General features: G+C 39.5%; 1 protein-coding gene across 1 annotated transcript in view; it reads left to right on the top strand.

The window, feature by feature from the left end:
* Positions 1-6: 6 nt before the first annotated feature.
* Positions 7-22,428, top strand: part of CDK14 (cyclin dependent kinase 14) — a 314,376-nt gene continuing 291,954 nt past the window's right edge. The window contains exons 1-2 of the mRNA XM_005418584.2: positions 7-115; positions 6,374-6,405. Coding sequence (XP_005418641.1) covers positions 25-115; positions 6,374-6,405 — 123 coding nt within the window. The 5' untranslated portion in view covers positions 7-24. The remainder of the gene's footprint in view (positions 116-6,373; positions 6,406-22,428) is intronic.

The following is a 22,428-nucleotide window of genomic DNA, read 5'->3' as shown; positions in this document are numbered from 1 at the left end:
GCGGGACGGGGGGGTCGCCGCCCGATGTGTGACATGATCGACTCGCAGTCCGCCGAGAAGATCAGCAGGATGAAAAAGTTGCGGAGAACTTTATCGGAGAGCTTCGGCCGAATAGGTGAGTCCCGGGCCCGGGCCCGACGGCGCTGCCCGGTACCCGGGGGTCCCGGCAGGGAGGGCACGGGGGCGGTGGGCTCAGCGCTGCCAGGCTGGGGACACCCCTGATGGCGCCGTCCGCGAAAAACATTTATTGGGGAGAAATCTCGGGAAAGAAACAATTCCGGTAGCCCCAGCAGCGCTGCATGGGTCTGTGATGGAGTTAGCCCAAAATCGGCTGGGAGGAACAAACTGTAAATGAGAGTTGGCTCACGTGCCCTCACTGCCGAAGAGAAACCTCAAAAGAAAGCAGTCGGTTATTTTCATTTTGTCGCAGGTCTGCTAGTTTATTTTTGGTACGGGCTGCTGGTTGTTTTTAGTTGAGGTGTGAGATGCTGAAGCAGCTAATAGCGGCACAGTGATTTAGGGGGCCAGACAAAAGAAGTCTATCTGTCATCTGCTGTGAAGTCTTGTCGCTCTGTCACTGACATAAAGCATCCTGAGGTAGCGTCATCCGAATGCCACTGCCGAGCGCGTTACCTCCCGGTGCCACCGCACCGTGTTTGGTTTTGACACCACTTAATTTTGCAGTTGAATTTGTTATTGAGAACAATGCCAAAGAGTTCTGGTCTGCTTGGACTGGTGTTTCTCTTAGTCTTTGGCACACTATGTTGCTTAATTCACTGTTTAGAGCGTCAGTTCTCACCGACATCATCAAGACACGGCTGAGCAGGGAGAGGAGGTATCTCAGAGGAGGTGTGAGGTGTCCCCGAGCTGGTGGCACAGAGCAGCAGGAGGAAGTGCTGTAACACAGGAGAGCAGATGCAGCACCCTGTCTGTGCTTGCAGACCCTCTGTATGGGCCCTTCCACAGCCCTTCCATGCATTGTCCATTCGGGAGGTCTGGCTGGCACACAGGGGCAGCCTGCAGAGCTGCTGTGTCCCCGTGAGAGGCTGTGAAGTGCCTGTGCCCAGCCAGGAGCTGTGGCCTTTGGTTCTCCCCCAGTGACCCTGCCTAGGATCTCTGCTGGCACACTTGGGCATTTTAATTTTTCACGTGCTGTGTATGCATTCAAGCATTGCAAGCTTTTAAGAGGATGATTGTCTCTGAAACCAAGTATTTTTATTGTCCTACTCCAGGATGAAAAAGACTGAGAAAAGCTTATTCTTACTTGTACACCAGAGAGTTTCAAGGGGAAATGCAAAGTTACAGTTGTAAAGCAAGTATCAAGTCAGTGTTACAAATCTTTCTGTCCCCATTTAAAAGCAGCTTTCACCTATCATCAGTCTTAAACTTGTAAAATACATTTAACTTTCTTTGATTAGAAGAAAAAAAATGAAGCAGTCAGGTGTTTGGTCTGTTTTATGTCTCTGTGCATGTATAAACACAGAGACACTCTGCCACAGAGCTGTGAAAGGGTTTTACTAATGGTGGAAGTCATTAACAAAGAAAATGTTTTGAATGAGGATGCTGCTTTGTTGTAACAGTGACAGTCCTGTTAATGCCTTCTAGGGATCAAGGCCCCTCTGGCTGGTAATTTCTGCATGTTTTATTTGGCTCGGTTGGGTGATCATCTCTTCTTGTCATTTTGCACAAATTAAACAAGCTTTTAGTTTCTTTGGGAGCTCTGGCCTGGTTTTAGACACACGGATATTTATGTCTGGAAGCTCCTCCAGCTCTGTGTGTATGTGTGCAGGAGTGTAGGAGTGTGATCTGGTATGTGGTTGATTTGTTTGTTTGCTGGTGGTTGTTTTGTGATTAAAACACAGCTGCTACCAGCAAGTTTGTTCCATCTCCAGATGCTCAAATATATTGATCACCATTCTGGTAACTGCACTTTGAGCAAAAAAAACCCTTCTAATTTATCTGTGTGAGGTTTGAAGATAGTCCACTCCCTGATACCAGAGCCACAGATAAGCCCAAGCAAAGAAACTCTAAACTTGCATACCAGGAAATCCTTGGTTAAAACATGTGCTGTACTTAACTCTTATATTGAAGTGAAGGAGGGAAAATAAAAGCCTCTTTGGAAAAAGACTTCCTGGGAATTTGACATTTGGGTTTTAATGCTCTTTTTGTAGGTGCTGGTTCTTGGTATGGCTAGCAAATTACAAATTAATTATGTATTTAGTTTGTAACTTTTTCAGTCATCTGCTCAGTTGTGATTTGTCATAAATAATAAATTCCTGACAGTGGTAAAGGCCAGGTTGGATGGAGCTTTGAGCAACTTGGTCTGATGGATGTTGTCCCTGCCATGACAGGGGAGTTGGGATGATCTTTAAGGTCTCCTCCAACCCACACCATTCTGTCACTCTATCAAAGAGTGATGATATATTAACTTCTTCTGTTGTGCTTCAATGTCTGCGTTTTTGCAGGTTTAAATACTCAACATAGCATCATGAGCACGTCATATAAATGATGCGAGCGTACTGTAGTGTTAGAATCAAATAATTAGTGAGTCAGACCTGCATGTGTTGCTGTAGGAAAGATCTGATGATCATTCTTGAAATGATAAAGCACTGTTACACCTTCCCCCAGTGTTGGCAGTATTCTGTCTACCAAATGCAATTCTCTCTATACTGCAAGAGCCCAAACTTTGGTACCAGATTTAGATACCCAAGTTTATGTTGGCCTCTTGGTTAAGAGTGATGGAAATGTATCCTGATTGTCATTGGCAGTGAACTTTTTTTGTTAGAGCTTGCAGGTTAACACCCAATAAACTGCATTTCAGACCCACTTCTCCCCGCCAAGAAGTCCTCTCAATTTGAGAAGCTGTAGCTGCAATTAATTTATGAATTTTTTTTTACAGTGCACTAAAGTATGTTAGGTAACATTTGAAGCTATATTCCCCCACCATCTCTAGACAGTGTAGTTATTCCTGGGGCACAGCAGAGGCCCAAAGGGTACCAACAGCAGTCTCAGGAAGACTTGACCCATTCTTTTTTATTCTGAATTGATGCTTTGCATCCACTGGCTTTCCTGGAAGAGGGTGATGAAGATCTGGCTCATCAAACAAAACTGGGCTCAGTCCTGTAACTCTGTACCTAATATTGAAAATGTTTATTTTGCTGAGTTGAAAATTGTGATGTGTGAAATTGCCCACTCAGTCAGCCTTTTCCTGAGCATTCACTTTGTTCCATTCTGTGCAAATCTGGCAGAGGATGATACAGTGGTGTGGTGTGCTGGGGGAAATGTGTGTGGTCCGTGGTGCTGCAGGGTGGCTCTTTGCTGCAGAAATTGCTTCCAGCTCTAGAGAAATGAACTGTCTTTGTAGCTTAGGTACCCTTTCTCCTGGCAGAAATTTTCTGGTGTTTCCAGGAGTGTCCCTTTTAAAAGTTATCATAAAGAACTAATATTGCTAAGAATCTGAAAAAATGCATAATTCTTTTAATTTGTAAGTTTCTGCCAGCCTATTCATTTTTATATGAACATCCATATTAGTTAAAAAAAATTTGTTTCCTTGCTTACACACTGTGTTGACCATACAAGTGAACACATCATAACTACATGTTAAGCAACTTTTAGAAATTCAGTTGACTCACTGTTTAATTTAGGATTTAAACCTTTATTAGGTTTGGTTCTTAGTTTTGCCCTTTGATAGTTATATAATTAAATTATTAGTGAATAATTTAATAAAAGCATTAGTCATCTCTTAATTATGTGAAGAGTTCTTAGCTATGCATTTGTTGAAGCTCATATAGCACCAGAATCACATGTGAGATCACTTCAGCTCGTGCCATTTAACTTCTGTTTTCTTATGAGTTTCTTTAGTCAAAAACTAACACCAGATTACAAAGAAAGGAAGGAGGAAAGGAAGAAAGAAAGAGAGAGAGAAAACATTGCTGAGATTTATCACAGTGTGCTAAAAGCAATCCATGGCCTTTCTGAGCATCCCTGGGCTTTGTTACTAGCTCCTCACTGATACAAAGGTTATCTCCACTAATCTGCTCTGATGTACATCCACATAGCTCACATACCTGAGATAATGAGGACTTCATTTGTAAACAGTTTATTTTTTTCTTAAGTTCAGCAGATTTTTTTTAACAGTTTAAAAAGGAAAAGATTGCATCAAGGAGGAAAAGGGTTTTTTTTTAATATATTTTTTCTATAAAACATGCTGCTTTGGTGTCTTCTTTGGGAGATGCTATGTAGTGAATTGGTTGAGACTGATATTATTAAACAGAATCTCATTAAATGGGTGGCCAGAACTCTTATCCTCTTTTTGGGATTCTTAAAAGCCCTCTTTTAGTAAAAGGAAGAAGCTAAAGACAAGCCAAATATATGCAATGGACCACATATTCCCATTTCTTCTTGTTCTGTTACACTGTGAATTTTGTTTAGCTATCTGTTTGGCTATTCCTGTAGTGTTCTGGTCATGTGAAAATCTTGTGTTTTGGTAAGGGAGAAAAGCTTGTCGGCACAGCTTAAGGTGTGTCATTTACTAATTTATGGCTTGTATGTCACTGTGACCTGAATGGTAATTGGGAAGATAAAAAGTGTGTTTTTAAAAAGTGTTCCGCAGGTTGGGGGTTCTCCTTCTCTTTCCTTCTCTTTCCTTCTCTTTCCTTCTCTCTCTTTCTTTCTGTCTTTCTTTCTCTTTCCTGACTCATAGTTCTGAGTACTTGGGATTTGCAGTCTGAAAATGTTTTGATCACCCTTCAAAACCATAAAAATATATTGAACTATCAAAATGTACAAGGTGTGCCTCAGATCTCCTCACCAAAATACCAGGGTTTGTTTCATTGTTTTTATCACTGAGCATGAAATGTACATGAGTACCTGTAAAGCAGTGATCTTCAAAGGTTTGAGGGAAGCCATGTTTCGTGTCCTAAAGAAATGGGAGTTTAAAAGCAAAGGAAATCTGGACATTCCCTGCTTTTCTGTACAAAGATAACTGGGATTTGTGCCTTGCTGCCCATGGTGGAGATTCTGGAGGAGCAGCACCATTTGCACAGGTGGTACTCTGTACCACCTCTGATACAACTTCTACAGTTTTGGCATTGCTTTTGTTTTGTTTTGTTTTCATTTGTTTCTTGTGGGTTTTTTGCTTGCTTTTATTTTATTATTTTGTTTGGTTTGGTTTTTATTTTTGCTGTGGATTTTTTTTTTGTTTGTGTGTGTGTTTTGATGGGGTTTTTTTCCTGGTTGTTTTTGATTTTGAGGCTGGTAACATAATCTGAAGACAAGATTTGAATGATGTTTAGAAATTACTAGTGATTTGAAGGCAGAAAGAGCATCTAAAAGAGAAAAAGAACAACTAGAGTCTAGATCCTCAACCATGCTAGGTGCTTAAATATTTATCTCCTGCAGAAATATGCAGGAGTGTAAGAAACATTATGCTGCTTAAACGGTGAGGAGGGACCCTTCTGGTGCAGCGCTGCATGAGCTGCATGGCTGTTCAAATGACCTCCCTCAAACTGAAAACCTCCATGGTTTAAACTGAAAAGAAGCAGTGCCATCACCAATGCAATGGTTTATCTAATTTTAGCTCTTCAGGAGAGGGAAGCAGAGAGCACTTTCAGGTCACGGCGTGCAGCACATGGAGTGCAGTCCCTCGTGGGTCTGGCTGAGAAATAGAACCAGTCTTGTACCTTTGGACAGGCACAGTTCAGTGCAGACTTGGAGAAATTAATTTTCTTCATATTTCAATGAAGAAATCCAGTATGCTAAAGGAAAACTTTCCATCAGCTTAATCTTTGCTACAGTTGCAGAACTATTTGTGTCTTCATTTTCTTACCAGTTCACATATTTTCTGCACTGTTTTTCTCTCCTGTGTTTGTTGATTAATTGCTTGTTAACAGTGTAAGAAAGAAATCTCTTCTGCTTTAGTGCAAGTCATACTAAAAATAAAAAAAAACAGAAAAGGGAAAAAGGCATGTTACAATGCATACTATTTGATGAAGGGTACTTGAAAAACTGAATACATGGTTAGGTGTTTGCTGTATTTTCCTTTTTGAAGTTCAGTCAAGCTCTCCATAAAGGGTTTTCACACTCACTAGGAATTAAAATAAAAACCCAAACCCACCCTTACAAACTCTTATTTTCTTTAACCTGAGAGGATTTTTTCATAAATATGTAAATTTACTTTCTTAGAAACTCTCTGTGCTGTTCTACATTCCATTTACAGATTCACATTCTGAGTATAAGATTGTTATTCACACCAGCCTGTTCTTTCCTATTATAACAGGAAAATGATGCCCTGTTTTTTTTTTTCTTTTCTAGTGGTTTGTGTTTATTGAAATGCAGTACAGATAATAATTTGTTTTTTCTTTTTATTTTAAAGCCTTGAAGAAGGAAGATAGCAGCTTTGATGAGGTAGGTTAAATGTCTTTGTACCTTACATAGTCCAGGTATGCCTTTAATATGTCTCACTGTTGCTAGAGGAAACCCACAGATAGTAGTGTTATGATGTACATGTGAATTAATACATGCATATTGCTCAAACAAATTTTAATTTTCTGAATAACTACCAGAAAAATGTGTTAGTCAAAGGGTCTGCATGGAACACTTAGGGGTTTTTTTTTAATGTAATACAGCTGGATGTTTTAAGAAAAGTGACAATTTAAAACTGTTCAGTGCTGAGAAATGTTGCATGCAGGGAAAATACTTCACAGAACTTTGCCCATGATAATTCCTGTAACTGTAGGCCTGTACCGTAACACGCAGGGAAAAAACATCTCTCCTGAGAGAATACCTTATGTAAAGTGCTGCTGCACTGGCTTCTTGCTGAGTATGTCAACTGAGAGAGATGCTTATTATTAAATTAAAAAGAAACCCAACCCAACAGCACAAACCCAACATCTAGTCTATTGGTAAAGCTGATACTTGATTTTTCAGTCTAATCAGTTTGGGGTCTTGACCTGTCTGTGATATGATTTGCAAGTTAACTTGTAAAATATGCTGCTCATGATTTGTGCTTGAGAGTTCCAGGTCAGTGCAAGTCATCCCACAGAGCAAGTTTATGCAGGAAGAGGTGTAGGCCTTGCTGTGATGACTGGTCATATTGTAGTCAATGCTTGCCTTGCACTGCCACCATAGCTGGAAGCAAATGGAAGTATTTTCATGTGTTGATGTTGTGCTTCTGGCATTTCTTCTTCATTGCCTGCAAGCTTAAATTCTTGGCTGAATAGAATGAGATAGCTGTTGTGTAATGCCAGATTCTACAATAAATAAATGATGATGTAATGTCCTGGATTCTGGATCAAATCAGACTCCATCTCTTTCTAAACAGATCACACTGATGCTCAAATACAGCAGTAACCAGAGAAATGTTTCATCATTTTCTGGCATGCGTTGCAAAAGCTGTAACTCACCTTGTCCCCTCTCAGATCTGCAGTGAAGGTCATGGAGTCGGGCTCTCTTTTCAGGACCTCTGTTGCATCGTGCAGTGGCCCTGACTATTTGGTCCTGACTATTTTATTTCGCTTGTAACTCTCATGGAACTTGATTCCACCCTAAAAGTTACACCTGTGCAAATATGTGCAGATACGTGCTTAGTAAACTCTGAATCCTTGTTTTACAAATCTGGTCTGGTTCTGTTCAGTATTTTCTTCTGAAGGCTGCAGTGGTATATCTGTGGTATAACCTACTCAGAAAGTAGTAATACCTCATATGAAATTTGACTCAGAATTTACAAGGATCTATTAAAAAGCACTGTCATAAGAAGATGGCAATTCTTCTGTTCCCTTCCCTTCCCCAGGATTGTTTATCTGCACTAATTTTATTTAAACCTGCTTTTCTGCTTTAACAGGAGACAACTTGAGCAAAATTTTGTTTAAATTCAAGGGGGTTGAGGGAGAAATAATCTTTCAAATATGTTTTTAATGGAATCTGACAGATTGTTGCAATGAGCTACTGCAGAGGCAGTAAGGGACATGTAGTGGGAAGGATACACAAAAGAATTTTCTTCCATTACCTGTAAATATCAAAGAGCTTGATGTGACATTTGCATCAACTGGTTCCATAGTTTTAGGTGTCATTTCTTAGGAGAAAGAAAAGTGTGTTGAGATTTTATGTTGTCCTTATTATCTCTTCAAATTCTACACAGTTCTTGGCGATTTTCTAGCCTAATGTGTGAATCAGAGAATGAGCTGTACCAGGTATCACTTAATTCCTTTCTTTTCAAACATCCTTCAAATCAGAAGATGAAACAGACGTTGTTAACAATAATGTACCTGATTTAATAACACCTACTTCTGAGGAGGACAGAATCTGTGAGCAGAGGAGTGGGTGCACATATTGGTCTTAGGAAGCCATCCTGAAAAACACTGCTAAGATCATTTGATATTAAAAAAAGCAGTCTTGTCTTCTGGCTTGTGTATGTAGTATTGCTATAACAGGGAAACAGTTATGAAGAAAGTTAAGATGACAATAAGTGGGAATATCAGATGAGAATATCAGATAAGGATAGAAGAGAGAGGAAGAAGTTTTCTAAGCTGTCCAAAGCTGTCAGCTTTGGGCCTCCTACTACAAAAAATGAAATAGTCAACTTTTGAAACAGAAATTTCATATAATAAGCAGCACATTTCCTTGTATAGTTAGTGAAAATATGCTCTTTTATGTTGCTGACAGATGCTGTGTATCTCTTCCCAGTCTGTGTTTCCCCTTTCCTGAAGGGAGGTTGACCTGTGAAGCTGTGTTCAAACAAGGAGCAATGAACTTGCAGGGGGACTTTATGCTCTTAACAGGTAGAGGTGGAGGACTCATGTTTTAGCCTTTCAAGTTGTGACCAGCACACCAGGAGCAGAAACTGGCCAGCAGGGACCTGAAATCTCTGATGGAGGAAAGAGAGTGGCATGAAGAGGAAGGTGACCCTTCTAAAGCTGCAAAGTCTGCCTTTGCAGTTGGATAGGGTGTCACTTTATTCTGTGTATTGTAGGTGCTGCATAAGGTGCTTACTTGTTTGTCTCTCAGGAACTGAGGAGAATAAATTGAGCACTTCAGTGGTTCTTAATTCTACCTGCTTTAATTGCTTGCAGTAGCTGAAAAATGTATAACACTGCAGGAAGTTGTCTGTCTTTGAAGAGAAACTACTATAAATGAAGATGTCAGACATGATAGGCAAGTGCACCACAATTGCTTTCTGTCGGTTATGAAATTAATCTGTAAATTTGGACCAAAATTCTGGAGAAATACTCTTTTTAAATACTGGACAAAAATTCTTTTTGTCCAGTAAATTAGGACCAAAAGAATCATGAGGAGTGAATCCTGTGATTAAGTTATGTGTTAGGAAATACTTTTATTTGTAGAATTGTTTCAGGGATCTTACTGCTGCATTTAGTCCTACCCATAAGGTCAGAGCACAACAATAACGTGAAGGAGTAGTGTAAGATTTCTCACTTTTTAATACCTGCTCTTGTGTTGCTTTGATTAAATTTTAAATGAAAAAAACCCAGTTTTCTGCAAGCGATGCCAGCCTTTGCTTTGGTCTAAGAGAGAACATTGAATTAATCCATTTAATGGATTTAGTGCCTGCTCACCTTCCTAAGATGTTGTGACATCTTCCAGAGACTCATGTAAATAAAGGAGACCACTTCTCCAGTTCTTCTTCCACACTTCTTTCATTTGAAGCAGTAATTGTGTGGTTTTGTTTTTTCCTTTTTAACCTTTAGCCTCTTCCTTTCTGTCATACTGGTCACAATGTGGGAACTGAAACACAGGCCTGTGTCAGTACGTGCTGAAATCAGTGGGAAGGTTCTCAGTGTTTTCAGTGGTTTGTGGTTTGGTTTCCTCTGTCATGGAGTATCGTGGGAGAGGGGGGCTGTTCTTGCCTGTTTTCAAAGGTTTTTGAGTAAGGCACCTCTTCCTTGTGTCCTTAAATGTACCTCATCTATTCTCTGAAAATGGCAAACTGTGAGCCACCCTCCCCCTGCAAAGTAGCTGCCCTGTTTTTCAAAGCAACCTCAGTTTCACACTCTGAGTGTAGGTTCTGGCACAGTTAGCATCTGTTTTGTTGTTTTAGGTGCAGCTCTGATTATCTACACTGAATATCATGATAGAAAATGAACACCTCTGAGGAGCAGCACTACATGAAAAGAGCAGTCTAAAAACAAATAAGTGTTCCTTGAGTGAACATTTTGTTTGTGTTTCAGTAGTTTGTCAAAGTTTAGATTAATAATTTCCAACTACGCAGGATTGCTTTGGTGTATTTGGACCACTGGTGTAACAAGTCTACTCTGCCTTATAATGATGGTACCAATTTATTTTTCATTACAATGTGATCAAGGCCAATAACAAGTGGCTGAATTGTAACATATTTTTTTGGAATAACAGCCAGTGTTGATGTTGTGACTAAACTCATCTCAAGGCTGGTGGTAACCTACTCCTTTGTTGGCTGCTTGCTATTATGAATTATTTCTAAATTATTGTCAGCAGTTGCAAGCTGTTGTTCTTGTCCGTCTGTTGCTGGTTTGTCTGAGCCCTTAAATCATGTTTTAAGACCTTCAGTCATATGTGTGCACACTAAATAAATTAATATCAATGTCACAACGAAATCAAAAGAAAATAATCTTCAGACAAAATAAACATGATTTTTGTTGATTAATGCTTCTTATAGTGAGTTTTATTGCTATTGTTTAGCTGTATTTTAATGTTAATTTTTACTGATATCAAGAGCACTTTTTTTTAAGGCCATCTTTCTTAGGAGATTGGGGTGCTGTGATTGTACCTGCTGCATGTGTAATGCTGTCTGACTTCACCCAATAACTTTGAAGCTGGCTGACACTAGATGCCTGGATGCTTGCTGGAAAAGCATGTGAGCTGGCTGAGGGGTAGAGATAAGAATCTCCTCTGATGGAAAAGCTGAAATGCAAGTTCTTGTGAGCATATGAGAATGCAGTTGGAGGTGTTATGAATACTCTGACTTCAGCAAAATCCTTAGTGCTCATCTACCCCTTACTACATGTAGAGTCTCCAACTCTGAGGAAGCCAAATTTCATTTATTTCACTCATGGAACAGCTTCTGTGTGTTTGAAGTGGAAGTGTGTGAAAGGGGAGGGAGTTCTGCCAAGTTACTTCTTGATTCTGTAATGTGCTTGCTCTCACAGTCCCTCTCACCCCAAATAAAAAGGCTACTCCCTCTGTGGGATGTTGGCATGAAAAATGTCTTGGTTTAAAGGACACCCATCTCTGAACCAGAACTTTTGCACAGAGATTATTTTGACTTTGAACAGTTAAAGGAAAGGGTGTAGTTGGAAAAAAGCAAAGCTTTGTAAAGCATGAACAAGAGGCATTTGAATGCCATAATGCAGGTGGCACATAATACACTAAATAACTTTTGTGTTTTTTTACTATTTTATTTCTAGTTAGTAGCTTGAGAGAGAAGTGCATGTATGACAGAAAGATAAAAAACCCTTAAAACTGAATTTGGAAGAAAATGCCAGAAGTATAGGTGTCAAAGCATTTTCTAAATAATACCGGGGAATTGGGTCAGAAAAACTTCATCTGGTAGTTAGGTTACTTTCCCAAATGTGTACAAAGGTGGTTCAAGTGTCTGAAAAATGTGTTTGCTCAGATGTATTGTCACAGAACAAATGAGAGGAAACATAAATCCAGGCAGAAGACAACTCAGTATTGGAAGTTGCTGCTTTTGAAGAGTTACTTGATGCATGACAAAGGCAAATATTTTTTTAGTGACAAGAAGGAGATAAAGACTCGATAAAGTAATCTGATGCAGGAGGACCACCCTCTTGGGTTAGAAAGGTCTTTGTGTATCTGATAAAGATCTTTCCAGACTGCCACCTTTGGGAGGGAAGATGGGTGGGGATGATGTTGTCTCTTGAGCCTGTACATGACAGAGATTTCCCAGGAGATGGTTTGTGCTCCTGCCGCTCCTAATTCTATGTCTTCTTTTCCCCAGTACTGTTCTCTTACACTTCTGAGGATCTGGTGTTGGTCCAGTGGTTCCCTAGCAGCAGATGGCTTAGACATCAGCTTGCCCAAAACATTTACTGGTCTCTGCATCTCTCTGAGGCCATTCCAACAAAATATGAATCTGAATTTTGTCTTAGATCTTAGGACTGGTGTGTGATGCTAATGTGTGTGCATCTGTAGCAGAATAGTGCCAGCATTTCAGGCCTTAGAAAGTTGATCCTATCTGTTTTAAGGGAAAGATTGTTTTCTCTAGATTGATAATGTTATTAGTAATTGTGCTTCAGGTGAGTCTGAGAATGAAGGGCATCAATGGAAGAGAGCAAATATTGCCATTCTGCAAAAGCTTCTTACTGCATCAGCTGTGGGACAGATGTGCTTTCTGTGGGACAGAAGGGACATTGTTCTGTAAAAACCCTGGTTTATGAAACTTCTGGTGGCTTAAAAAAGCCCAACTTTTGGTCAGTCTTGCACAATTTCTCAGAGAATTTCTAGTATTTATATGGTGATCAAGGACTCCTGTCAGTTCCCTGTGCTATGTTGCACATGGAAATTAATCAGGTTCTGGAAGGCGTGAGACACTTCAGAAACAGATCTAGGTGACCACATTGCAAGCTGGTAAGTAACTGAGAAGTGGCAGGAAAAAAGTGGCAAGAAAAACTGACCATGGAACCTCTGCTTTGCAGTTTTGCCAATTTCAAGGCTTTGAAGCAAAACCTGAGACGCGTGGAAGTTTTTGAAATTTACTTGGCAGTGACTCTACCCATTCAGTACAGGAATTGTTATTGTTGGGTAATAGACCTGGCCTTTAGGAGATGAAAGTTTGAGAACCCTCTTTTTTAGCTGAGGAAGAGCTTTAATCTTGGCACATCCCTTAAATCTGTGGAGTGGCAGTGGTTTGAATTTTTGCCTCAGCCATTGATATGTTCTGTTGTGTGTTCTGCTGCCTGGTGTGTTTGGTGGGAGTACATCCTGTTACCTTCTAGGAAGTGTGTAGTGTTTTCCTGACATGAGAAAGTGGTTAAGTCAAGTGGGAACCTGCTTACTCTCCCTTTTCTCTGCCTTTTCTTTTGATTCAGTAGAAACTGGATAGAAGAAGGGTTCTTGTGACCAGTTGATATGTCTGTGTCCTTTGCTTAACTTTTCATTGAAAATGGATGGAGCAAAGGAGCAGAACTTGGTCTGAATCCATGTTTGCAGCAGTGGATGGTGAGGATTTGGCCAAAATGCTGACATATATAGCACTGTTGTGAACTGCAGGCAAGTGTTTTAGCTATCAGAGAAACACTGCGAAATGAAGATGAATTTCCAGGCCTATTTCTCTCTCTTGTGCATGTGTATTTTGGGATGTTTCTGCTCATCAGATGACAGGGTGTATGCATTCCAGGAATGTGGAGTCTGAATGTAAGCTATTATTACTTTGATCAAGTATGCTTACATGTAAATCCTGCTGTTTATTTTCTTGGGACATATGGGATATAGTAATTTATTGATAAATAGAGTAACAAAGCACAATATGCTATATATGGGATCCATATCTTGTTCTTGGCCTTGTGGGCAATCTCCTGATTGTGAGGCAAGAACTAGTCTTGTCACTTATAGGTCTGTCTCTTCCATCTACTTTGTACTTAGATATTATTGCCTTTGTTCTTTTTTTCTTCCAAGCCACACTACGAACAGACATATTACTATATCTGAATCTTTTTCTCATGAAGGGATCTGAATGAAAATTATCAGTCTACATTTTAACTTTCCTGAGAAATTCTGCATGTATGCTGCCTCATCTGCTGTGTGTCACAATATTGCTGACAGCCATATATTTGCAGGATCTCATCCACAGTAATCAAAGTTCTGAGTCAATTGACATCTCTTGTTAATTATTTGGAAGGGATAAGAAAAAAGAGATTACAGGCTTATGCAAACAAAATGGATTTTATGTACACAAAACAATGTCATTTTGATGATATTAAGGCTTAAAGAAATTGTTATTGCCTTACACCTGTTTTTCTATATATTCTGGAATTTATCTTTTTCCCCTTCCAGCAAACATTTCTACTTCTAAGCCAGCTGAGTCAGAGTCCTGCTAGTACTTCTTATATTCATTTCAGGTATGGAAATTCTCCTTATCAGGTTACAAATTCAAACTTGAATATTACAGGTTATTTAAATATGAAATATTGGCAGTAATCTAATAAGTCAAAATAAGTGTGAATGCTGCTGAAAACTATGATAAATGATGGAAGCAGGATTGCTGAGAGAACACATAATGCATTATAACCAATTCTAAGTAATAACTGGAATTGATTGTGTTTGGGGCCCTCTGAGGTTATTACTTCACTTGAATTAAGTTTCTCAGTAGAATCTAGGTGTTCACCTTCTTAAGTATTGAGTAATAAAAACATTACTAGCTTTGGAAAATGTTCACTGATGTGCCAACCCAGGAAATCCAGTGGCTTACAATATTTTTCTTATTGCCATGTACTCAGCAGGGCTTTTCTTTGTACATGAACTTCTTTGATAGCTCACGTGTACAAAAAGGTGTTCTTCCATCCACATGTGTTTGAGGCATTTTCTGTTTGTTTTAGGGAGGGTAAACTTCTTGCTGCCAGTGGATTATTATCATACACAATCACACTCAGCACCATTTTTTAAAATGGATCTTTACCTTCCTTCTTCTCCACTGAGATGCACATTGGGACTCAGGCATGGTGATCCTGAAACTGCACCTGAGGGTGGCTTTGTGCTGTTCCTGGACTTGTTTTCTGTCATCTGTGTTGAAAATTCAACACTGAAGGAATTTGTCTGAGGTCACTTGCTGTGATCAGTTAGGTCAGATGTACCCTTCAGCTTTGAGATCTGGAAGACTTTTCGTTGTGCCAAGTATGTTGTAAGAAGTGCAGAGGATGCGTATTTTGACTTATTTTTCTTAAATACTGTTTCTACAGATGAAGAATTTTTCCTTTCTGGATTGTTAGAAGGAGAATATTTTGAAATTTGTAGAGAGCTTAATCATGAATTATTTTTATCTTTATCTCTCCACTAACAGTTATTGTTGCTTTCTGCCTGAGAAACAGGATCTTTTTCTGACAGAGGAACAGTCTCTGTTTCTGACAGAGAAACAAGATCTTAATTTGTTACTTTTTTGGAAGTTGTTCTATTAATTTTGGTCGTTTTATCTTTTTTCTTTTTTTGGAAAACCACCTATGCACACATCTATCCCATCCTCCTATGGGATCAGTATGTCCATCCTTTTCTTTATCTTTTGTAATTGGTGGTCTCCTTATAACAGTTTCTGGTTTCTTTTTAGTTATTTCCTTTTAACCAATATGGTGACAAAAGATGCATCACAGTTCAAGTGCAGTACCCATAGCTGTTGGTTAGCTCTGAGGCCCAGATATGCTTCTTTGATTTCCTCTTTTTGCTTTCCTGTTTGTGCCTCTTTTGATTTACAGCTTGGTCTCGGTGTAGTTATCTGCATTCACTGTACGCCTTTATGCTGTTTGTCCTGTTCTGAAGCTGGTGTTGTCACCTTGTCCGTGGTGACCAGGATGTTCTGAAGTCCTTGCCAGATGTTGAGTCAGCTGCAGGGAAGCCCAGCCAGGGTGGGAGCCGTGTCCTGAGTGGAGTGGGCAGGGAGGGGAGGCAGCACCTGCAGCCTGCCGGCACTGGCAGACACTGGCAGAAGTCACACAAAGTGTGGGTTGGTAGCTCTCATTTATTTATTGGCCTTCCAAACAGACAGATTTGTTAAATGATCTCCAACCTGCTCTCCTTTGTCCATGCCAATTACTGATGCAGTTTTACAGTTAAAAAATAGCAATCCATGCTTGCTCAGAAAAAGCTTTTTTAGCTTATCCATGCAAAGAATGATACAAGTTCCATTTGTCAAATTCATTATCATTCTTACAGTGTCCTGGTTTGTTCAGATGTGGGAAGTCTCTCATGACTGCAGGTTTGCTTGGTTTGGAGGGAAAATAGTTTTTTTGTTTAAAAAAATAAAGAACAAAAGCAGTGATGATTTATTTTAGCTTTCCATGCACAGAGAGGAACCAGATACAAACAGGATGTTTGTTCGAGGCATCTCCTGATGACCTTGGAGATGCACAGAATTCCAGAAACTAGAGGACAGCATCTGGAGAAATACTTGAGTGGTTGTTTTTTTTCCACTTGTTTAGTTATTATTCTGGTATGGCTCATTTAAATGTGATTTGTCTGGCTGTCATCAAATCATGACAGAAGCTCAGAGAAGATGAAGGAAAATGCCTAATTTGCTTGCCCTTGAAAAAGATATGCTGTAGCACTTCAGGACTTTTTTCTGTTCAAATCAGTAAGAAAATGGTATTTTTATGTTTGGAAGTAAGTTTGCAGTATCTAAGCAGTTATGAGTTAGACTGCATATATTTTTTTATATCTTAAGAACCGTTTTTTTTTCAGTGGTGTGGAGAGAATGTTTAGTCATGCATTTTATATGGACATAGACAATGGGCTCAAACTATATTTGTGATTATATTCAACAACATAAAAACTATGATATTCAATAAAATGTTTCTTCAAAAGTAAAAAAAAAAAAGAAAGAAAATTCTGTCATATTTGAACAAATACTGTCATGGAACACAAGAATCCTTTTCTTAAAGTTCTGTCTTATGCATTAATTTTGACAGTGTTTTAACTGGGATGGTCTGGAAGGTTTATTCCCAGCACTAATTATTTCATTCACCCACGGGGGTGGGGGTGGGGGCAGAAAAGATGCAGACTTTTACAGTCAAAGTGATGTTTCATTTTGGTATTGTCAGTTAAGCTTCAGAGAGGACACCAGTGTGAGCCCAGTCCCCTGGGACTCAGCAGAGCTCATGAGCATATTTGATACTCACTGCTGAGGAGGTGATTTGAAGAGGCCTCTGGGGTTCAGTAGTGATGCAAGACTTTGGAGCAGATATTCTGCTGTGAGTGGATCCTTATCTTGGAAGCCTGTGTGAATTAGGTTTACTTTTTTTTAAGATTTGGGAGAATGCCATGGCTATCTTCCTTGTTCAATTTCTATTTCTTGTGAAAAATCAGAGAGAAGGCCTCTTGGAGAGGAAAGTGAAAAATGGAAAATGTAATTCTTTTTCCTTGTGCCAAAGAACATAGATGGAATATGAGATATTCAGTTGGAATATATTAGTTACAATCTGAGTTTGCTTCTTAGCCTTCTTCAAGATTTCAAATAGATAATTAATCAGGAAGAAATTGGATTAAATTGCCATCATTCACAACCTCACCATTTTGCCTCAGGACCATGTAACTTGGAGTCATGGTATGTCACTAACAGTATGAGCCACAATGTGAGAGACAATAACATCCAGAATGAGCCCTGTGTCGCTCAGCAGGGCCTTGAGCTGGGTACAGGATGGAATTTTGCCTGGAGTTCAACAAGAGGCTCAGTCTCCAAGTTCAGACCACACTGTTTATTAAAACCTAGTATGTTGGGAACTGACCAGCTTTGCAGAAAAGAACTTGGGGGTCCTGGTGGACATGAAGTTGGATGTGAGCTTGCACCATGCCCTTGCTGTGAAGGTGGGTGCTGTTATCCTGGGGTGCACTGGGAGGAATGTTGCCAACAGGTGAAGGGGAGGTGCTCCCTCCCTTCCACACAGCACTGATGAGGCCACACCTGCTGTACAGGTAGTTCTGGGCTCCTCAGTGGAAAAAAGACACGAAGAAGAACCACTAAAGTGATTAAGGGAAGAATCTCCTGTGAGGAATGAAGAGAACTGGGCCTGTTCAGCCTGGAGAAGAGAAGGAGCAGTGGGGGTTCTTACCAACGAAGGGAAGATGTACAGAAGACAAAGTCAGGCTCTTCTCAGTGGTGCCATGTGACAGGACCAGGGGCATGAACTGAGACAGGGAACTGAAAAGCTCTGAACATCAGGAAACACATTTTTACTGTGAGAGTGACCTAGGAAAAAGAGAAATTTCCCATTAAGGTTGTGGAATCACCATCTGTGGAGGAGCCATCTGGACAACCTGTCCATCCTGTGCACTGTGATTTAGGTGGCCCTGCTTGAGCAGATGGGTTGGACCAGATGACCTGCAGAGGAGCCTTCCAATCTCCACCATTCTGTGACTCATGAACTTTTTTACAGGCTGCTTTCTTTCTGCATTTTTGGAAGCTTTTTGCATTGCTGGTGTCATCATTGTTAGTTTTTCCATATGTGATCACCTATAATATTCTAACTGTTTCTGTAAGGAGAAGTGATTTTCTTAATCTGTGATTCCATATGGTACATTGCAAATAATCGAGGCCCAGTACTATGAAGACTGTAAGAGATACTGTTTCAAACCACTTGTTTATTAAAGCTTAGAAGAAATATAATTGTGGAGATTTTCTAGAAACATCTGTAATAAATGTTTACCTTTAGAAACTCATTCCTCTCCACTGTTCATCTGCCAAAGACACCCCTGGAATAGTCCTTCTGTTTCTTTCCCTCTCCAAATCCCAACATTTGGTACTCCAGAGCAAGCAACACGGAGCTTATTGCTGAGGTTTGAATTTTTTTCCTCTTACAGGAATCTGTAGTTTTACCTCTTATCAAGTGTTTCCATGAGGAATTACAAAAAAAGGGAGCTCTTGTGCTGCTTGTTTTCATTAACATGCGTAAGATGTGTATTTAAGCTTCTCTTCTGCCTGCTCTTCCATGAGGTCTGTTTCAAAAACTGACTCTAACCTATCCATGGAAATCACCTGTGTTTATGAACCTTTAAAAGAACCGGATACTTTATTTCCAACAGAAATAAAGTAAATTTTGCCTGGAATTATCCCTTCGTAGCAAAGTCCGTCATTTTGGGGCTCCAGATTGATTTATCTGGAAAGAGGAAATATTTGCTGCCAAAAGCATCAGAGCAAAAATAAGCTTTGTCAAATAAAGGGAATTCTGCACCATGTCTTGAGTACTCCCTTTGTAAAGGACACTGGGGAGGCTGAAGTGAAAAGTGAAGAACTTTTTTCTGGTTAGTACTGGGTCTAGGCAGTAGGGTGGGAAGGGAGATAGTTTTTTAACATGTAGTTCTTCCTCCATAAACTTAGGTGAAGGGGGATATCCCATCACACTTACTGCTGCTGTGTGCACTGTTTAACCTCAGTTTTCACATTCATTTCTTCCTTAGATATGTTTCTAACTTTATATGGAGTTGTGTGGAGCAAATACAGGCTATTTGAAGCCTCTCAATTCTTGATCTGAAGTGTGGCCCTTAAGTGCTTCTTATGGTGAATTGCTCTGCTTATAGACTTGTTCCTGAAATGTTTCCAGTTCTGGAATTGGCATTAGCATTAAGAAATATCCTGTGGAAAAAAAAGCTGGGGAACCCGAGTCTAGCCAGAATTACTCATTGCACTGTACCAGCTGTCAACAGGACTCCCAGCTGTAATTTTGGCTTTAACACTTTGTGGTCTAATGCATGATTTCTAGGAAAGGGTCTGTGAGCTGATGATGGTAGGGCTGTATTCCAAATTTGAATGGCTGTGTTGCACCTGTAAGTTCTTTGCTTATGCATAAAGCTGCTGTCAACATCAACAAAGCACAGCTGAGCAACCTCGGCTTTTGAAGGAGCAGCATACCTTTATTTTGTTTTTCTGTCTAAGACTAGTGCATGATCACATAATTTACTATTTTAGTACTTTGTTTTTTTCAGTTTACCCTTTAAGAGGTGAACTGCCTTATACTGGCTTGCATTTTAGGAATTACTGCTGTTTTGTAATAGCAGGATGACGTGCGTCTTGCAAACTGGTTCATGGAGCTCTGTCCTGAGCACCAAACTTCTTCAGTAGAGTAGTTCAAAAGATTGTGCTCATTATGCTAGAAAAAGGTACCCTTAGGGTCCTGCTTGATCAAGGTGGGGGATGCTTTAAAACTGGGCTATAATCAAGAGTGCAGAAAAGCAGATTTATTATTAATTTAAGTTTATAAGAGAAGGGAGTAAATTATGTTCACTCTTGCTGCACAGTTTTGGAAAAGAAAAATATGCATTAATAAACAATATGTCTGTAATTAATTAATGGTCCCCTGGAGATGGTTTTCTCCCAAACTAGTTAATTAGTGTGTAAAATACTAAAAAATTAATCCTAAACCTCATCATGAAAAATCAGCTATGGGTTGGTGAATTGTGGTCATTAAAGCATTTTGTTTTTCTGTTTGTTTGGTTTTGGGTTTTTTGTCTTAGTGGCCAAAGTTAACAACCAAGACAAATGGAAAACAAAGCACCAATGCTGAGGTGCATTTTGACAATTCTAATTATTGTCCTGGGCCACTAAAAGCATCATAAAGCTCTCTCTAGAATTAATGTGAGCTATAAACCTATTGTGTACTCTAGATTTCAAAATGAGTATTGATTACTATTTTGTTTTTTATGGAAGGAAGATATGGGCATGGCCTAAATATTAGAGTCCTCAAATTCATCATTCCCTATGTTTTCTGTTATCTTTCTTTAATCTTCTGCTGTGTCTGTTATTTATCTCCCTCTCCAGATAGACTGGTAAATCTCTTGAATTTTATCACAAAACCACGTTTCAAAAACCTACTGTTCTGGTAACCTAGATGGGGTCAGCATTTTAAGTACCTTTTAATAAGCAGGTTACCATGCATTTCTCAGTTGGATTCACATTATTAGTTACTGAACAAGTTTTTAGTCTTTAGTTCCTAAATTCTTAGTAAAGCTTTTGCAAAGCATGAAGTGCTCTGCGCTTTGTGTGCTGAGAAACTTGCTGGCTTGCAGGGAAACACATAAACTTGTCAAAAATGTGCATACTTGTGGAATCAAAGCCTTAATTTGTAAAATGATACTTAATAAGAAAAATGGGCATGAGGTAGTAATTTTTCTTGTTGAAAACAAGGGTTATTTCTCAGGTAAATGTTAGCAGCCTTGACTGATTGCAGACAAGAAGAGCAGAAGTGATTAACATGACAATCTACAAATCATGCCATAAATTTTTTTGTCCCTTGCAGCCACAACAGGGATATAAACTGGTCTTACAGTTTAGTTTAGTTCTTTTGGAAGAAAAAAGTGTGTTACAAAAAACTTGGGAGAAAAAATCAAAATTCTTCCATGCTTAAGTTTTCTTTATCAGGCTTCAGCCTGACACCTATTTCTTTTATATTATTAAAGTGAAGCTTTGATGCATGCATAGGTATCTCCCTCCATCATTTTTCTCCCCCACTACTAAGTCCTTTTATGTTATGCTTTAATATGAACAGATGAATTCTTCTTTAGGTTTCTTCTAAGAAAATGAGTTTTCTAACTTAGGCTGCATTTATCTTTGACTATATATAACTTTAAAAAACTGGCTGGTTTTAAGGAAGTGTATGTTCAAGAAGCAGCAAAGGATATTAGAAATATCCATAATGACTTTCAATCTTTTAAGGTAATAAACACAAATCTGCTTGCAAGTATAAGGGGAAATTTGGTATTTATTCTAAGGCTATACAAAGCAGTTGTATCCAAACATGAATGCAAGTGTAGAATAAATTAATTTCTGTCTCTAATACAATATAGTCAAACTACGGATATCCACGTCAGGCAGGTTGGGTCTTTACTTGCTCATTGAATCCTGTCTTTATTTGTTATATCTAGTATAAACTTTACCATCTTTACTTGATATAAATGATTTCCCTCATGCTAACCAGAGGGATTTGGGAGAGGAAGATAGCAGGTATGTTGCTAGTGTGTTCTCAGCTTTTCTAGAAGGTAGACATGCTGCCCTGCTCCTTCTCTGATTTTAAATTGACACTTTGAAGGACTTGGGGAGGTGATAGCAGAGGGAGTCAAGGATGTTTCTTCCTTTGCATGTCTTTACATGAGGTGTCACTGTTTTCTTTGCTCTCTCTTCTGTAATCATTCAAGGTGCCCTCGGAGTCCTTCTTGGAAAAGCTTTGCTGGAACTGGACAACCCAAGCAGGGCAGTTATGAGCCAGCTGTGTTGTAAGGAGAAAGCAAATAAAGTAGGATTGTTAAGCCTGGAAAAGACCACCAAGGAGAATTATGACAGATATGCAAAACTATGTGTGATGTGGACAAGTTGAGTAAAAAAGGAATTAAGCAGACAGAGGGAAGTTTTCTGTGGAGAGCTGCACTGAGCTGACCTCATTGCCTCATGTTGCTGTCTCTGCCTTGCTGCAGGAAAGGGGCTTCAGGACTGGTGAAAGCCTTGGGCTGGGAGTGAGTTTTTCCCCAAGATGTGGAACAGTGAAGCGTGTCTGGGGACAACAGAGCACATGTTGGAGGAGGGGACAAATGGAAAACATCTGGAGGTGACTCTCACTGGAAGGGTATGTGCTCTCCCTCAACAGAAACCACAGAGCTTATCTGTTGAGAGACAGAGAGAGCACACTGGCTGAGTGGCTTCATCCAATATTGGTATTTTTATGTTTGGAGCTAGGGGCACATAAAAATCACAGTGGTAATATTTCTTAGGGGTAATTTTGTTAAACAATGCTA

Source organism: Geospiza fortis, unplaced genomic scaffold, assembly GCF_000277835.1.
Source record: "Geospiza fortis unplaced genomic scaffold, GeoFor_1.0 scaffold138, whole genome shotgun sequence".
In the NCBI taxonomy this organism is placed as follows: Eukaryota; Metazoa; Chordata; class Aves; order Passeriformes; family Thraupidae; genus Geospiza; species Geospiza fortis.
This window is presented reverse-complemented; position numbering and strand designations above follow the sequence as displayed.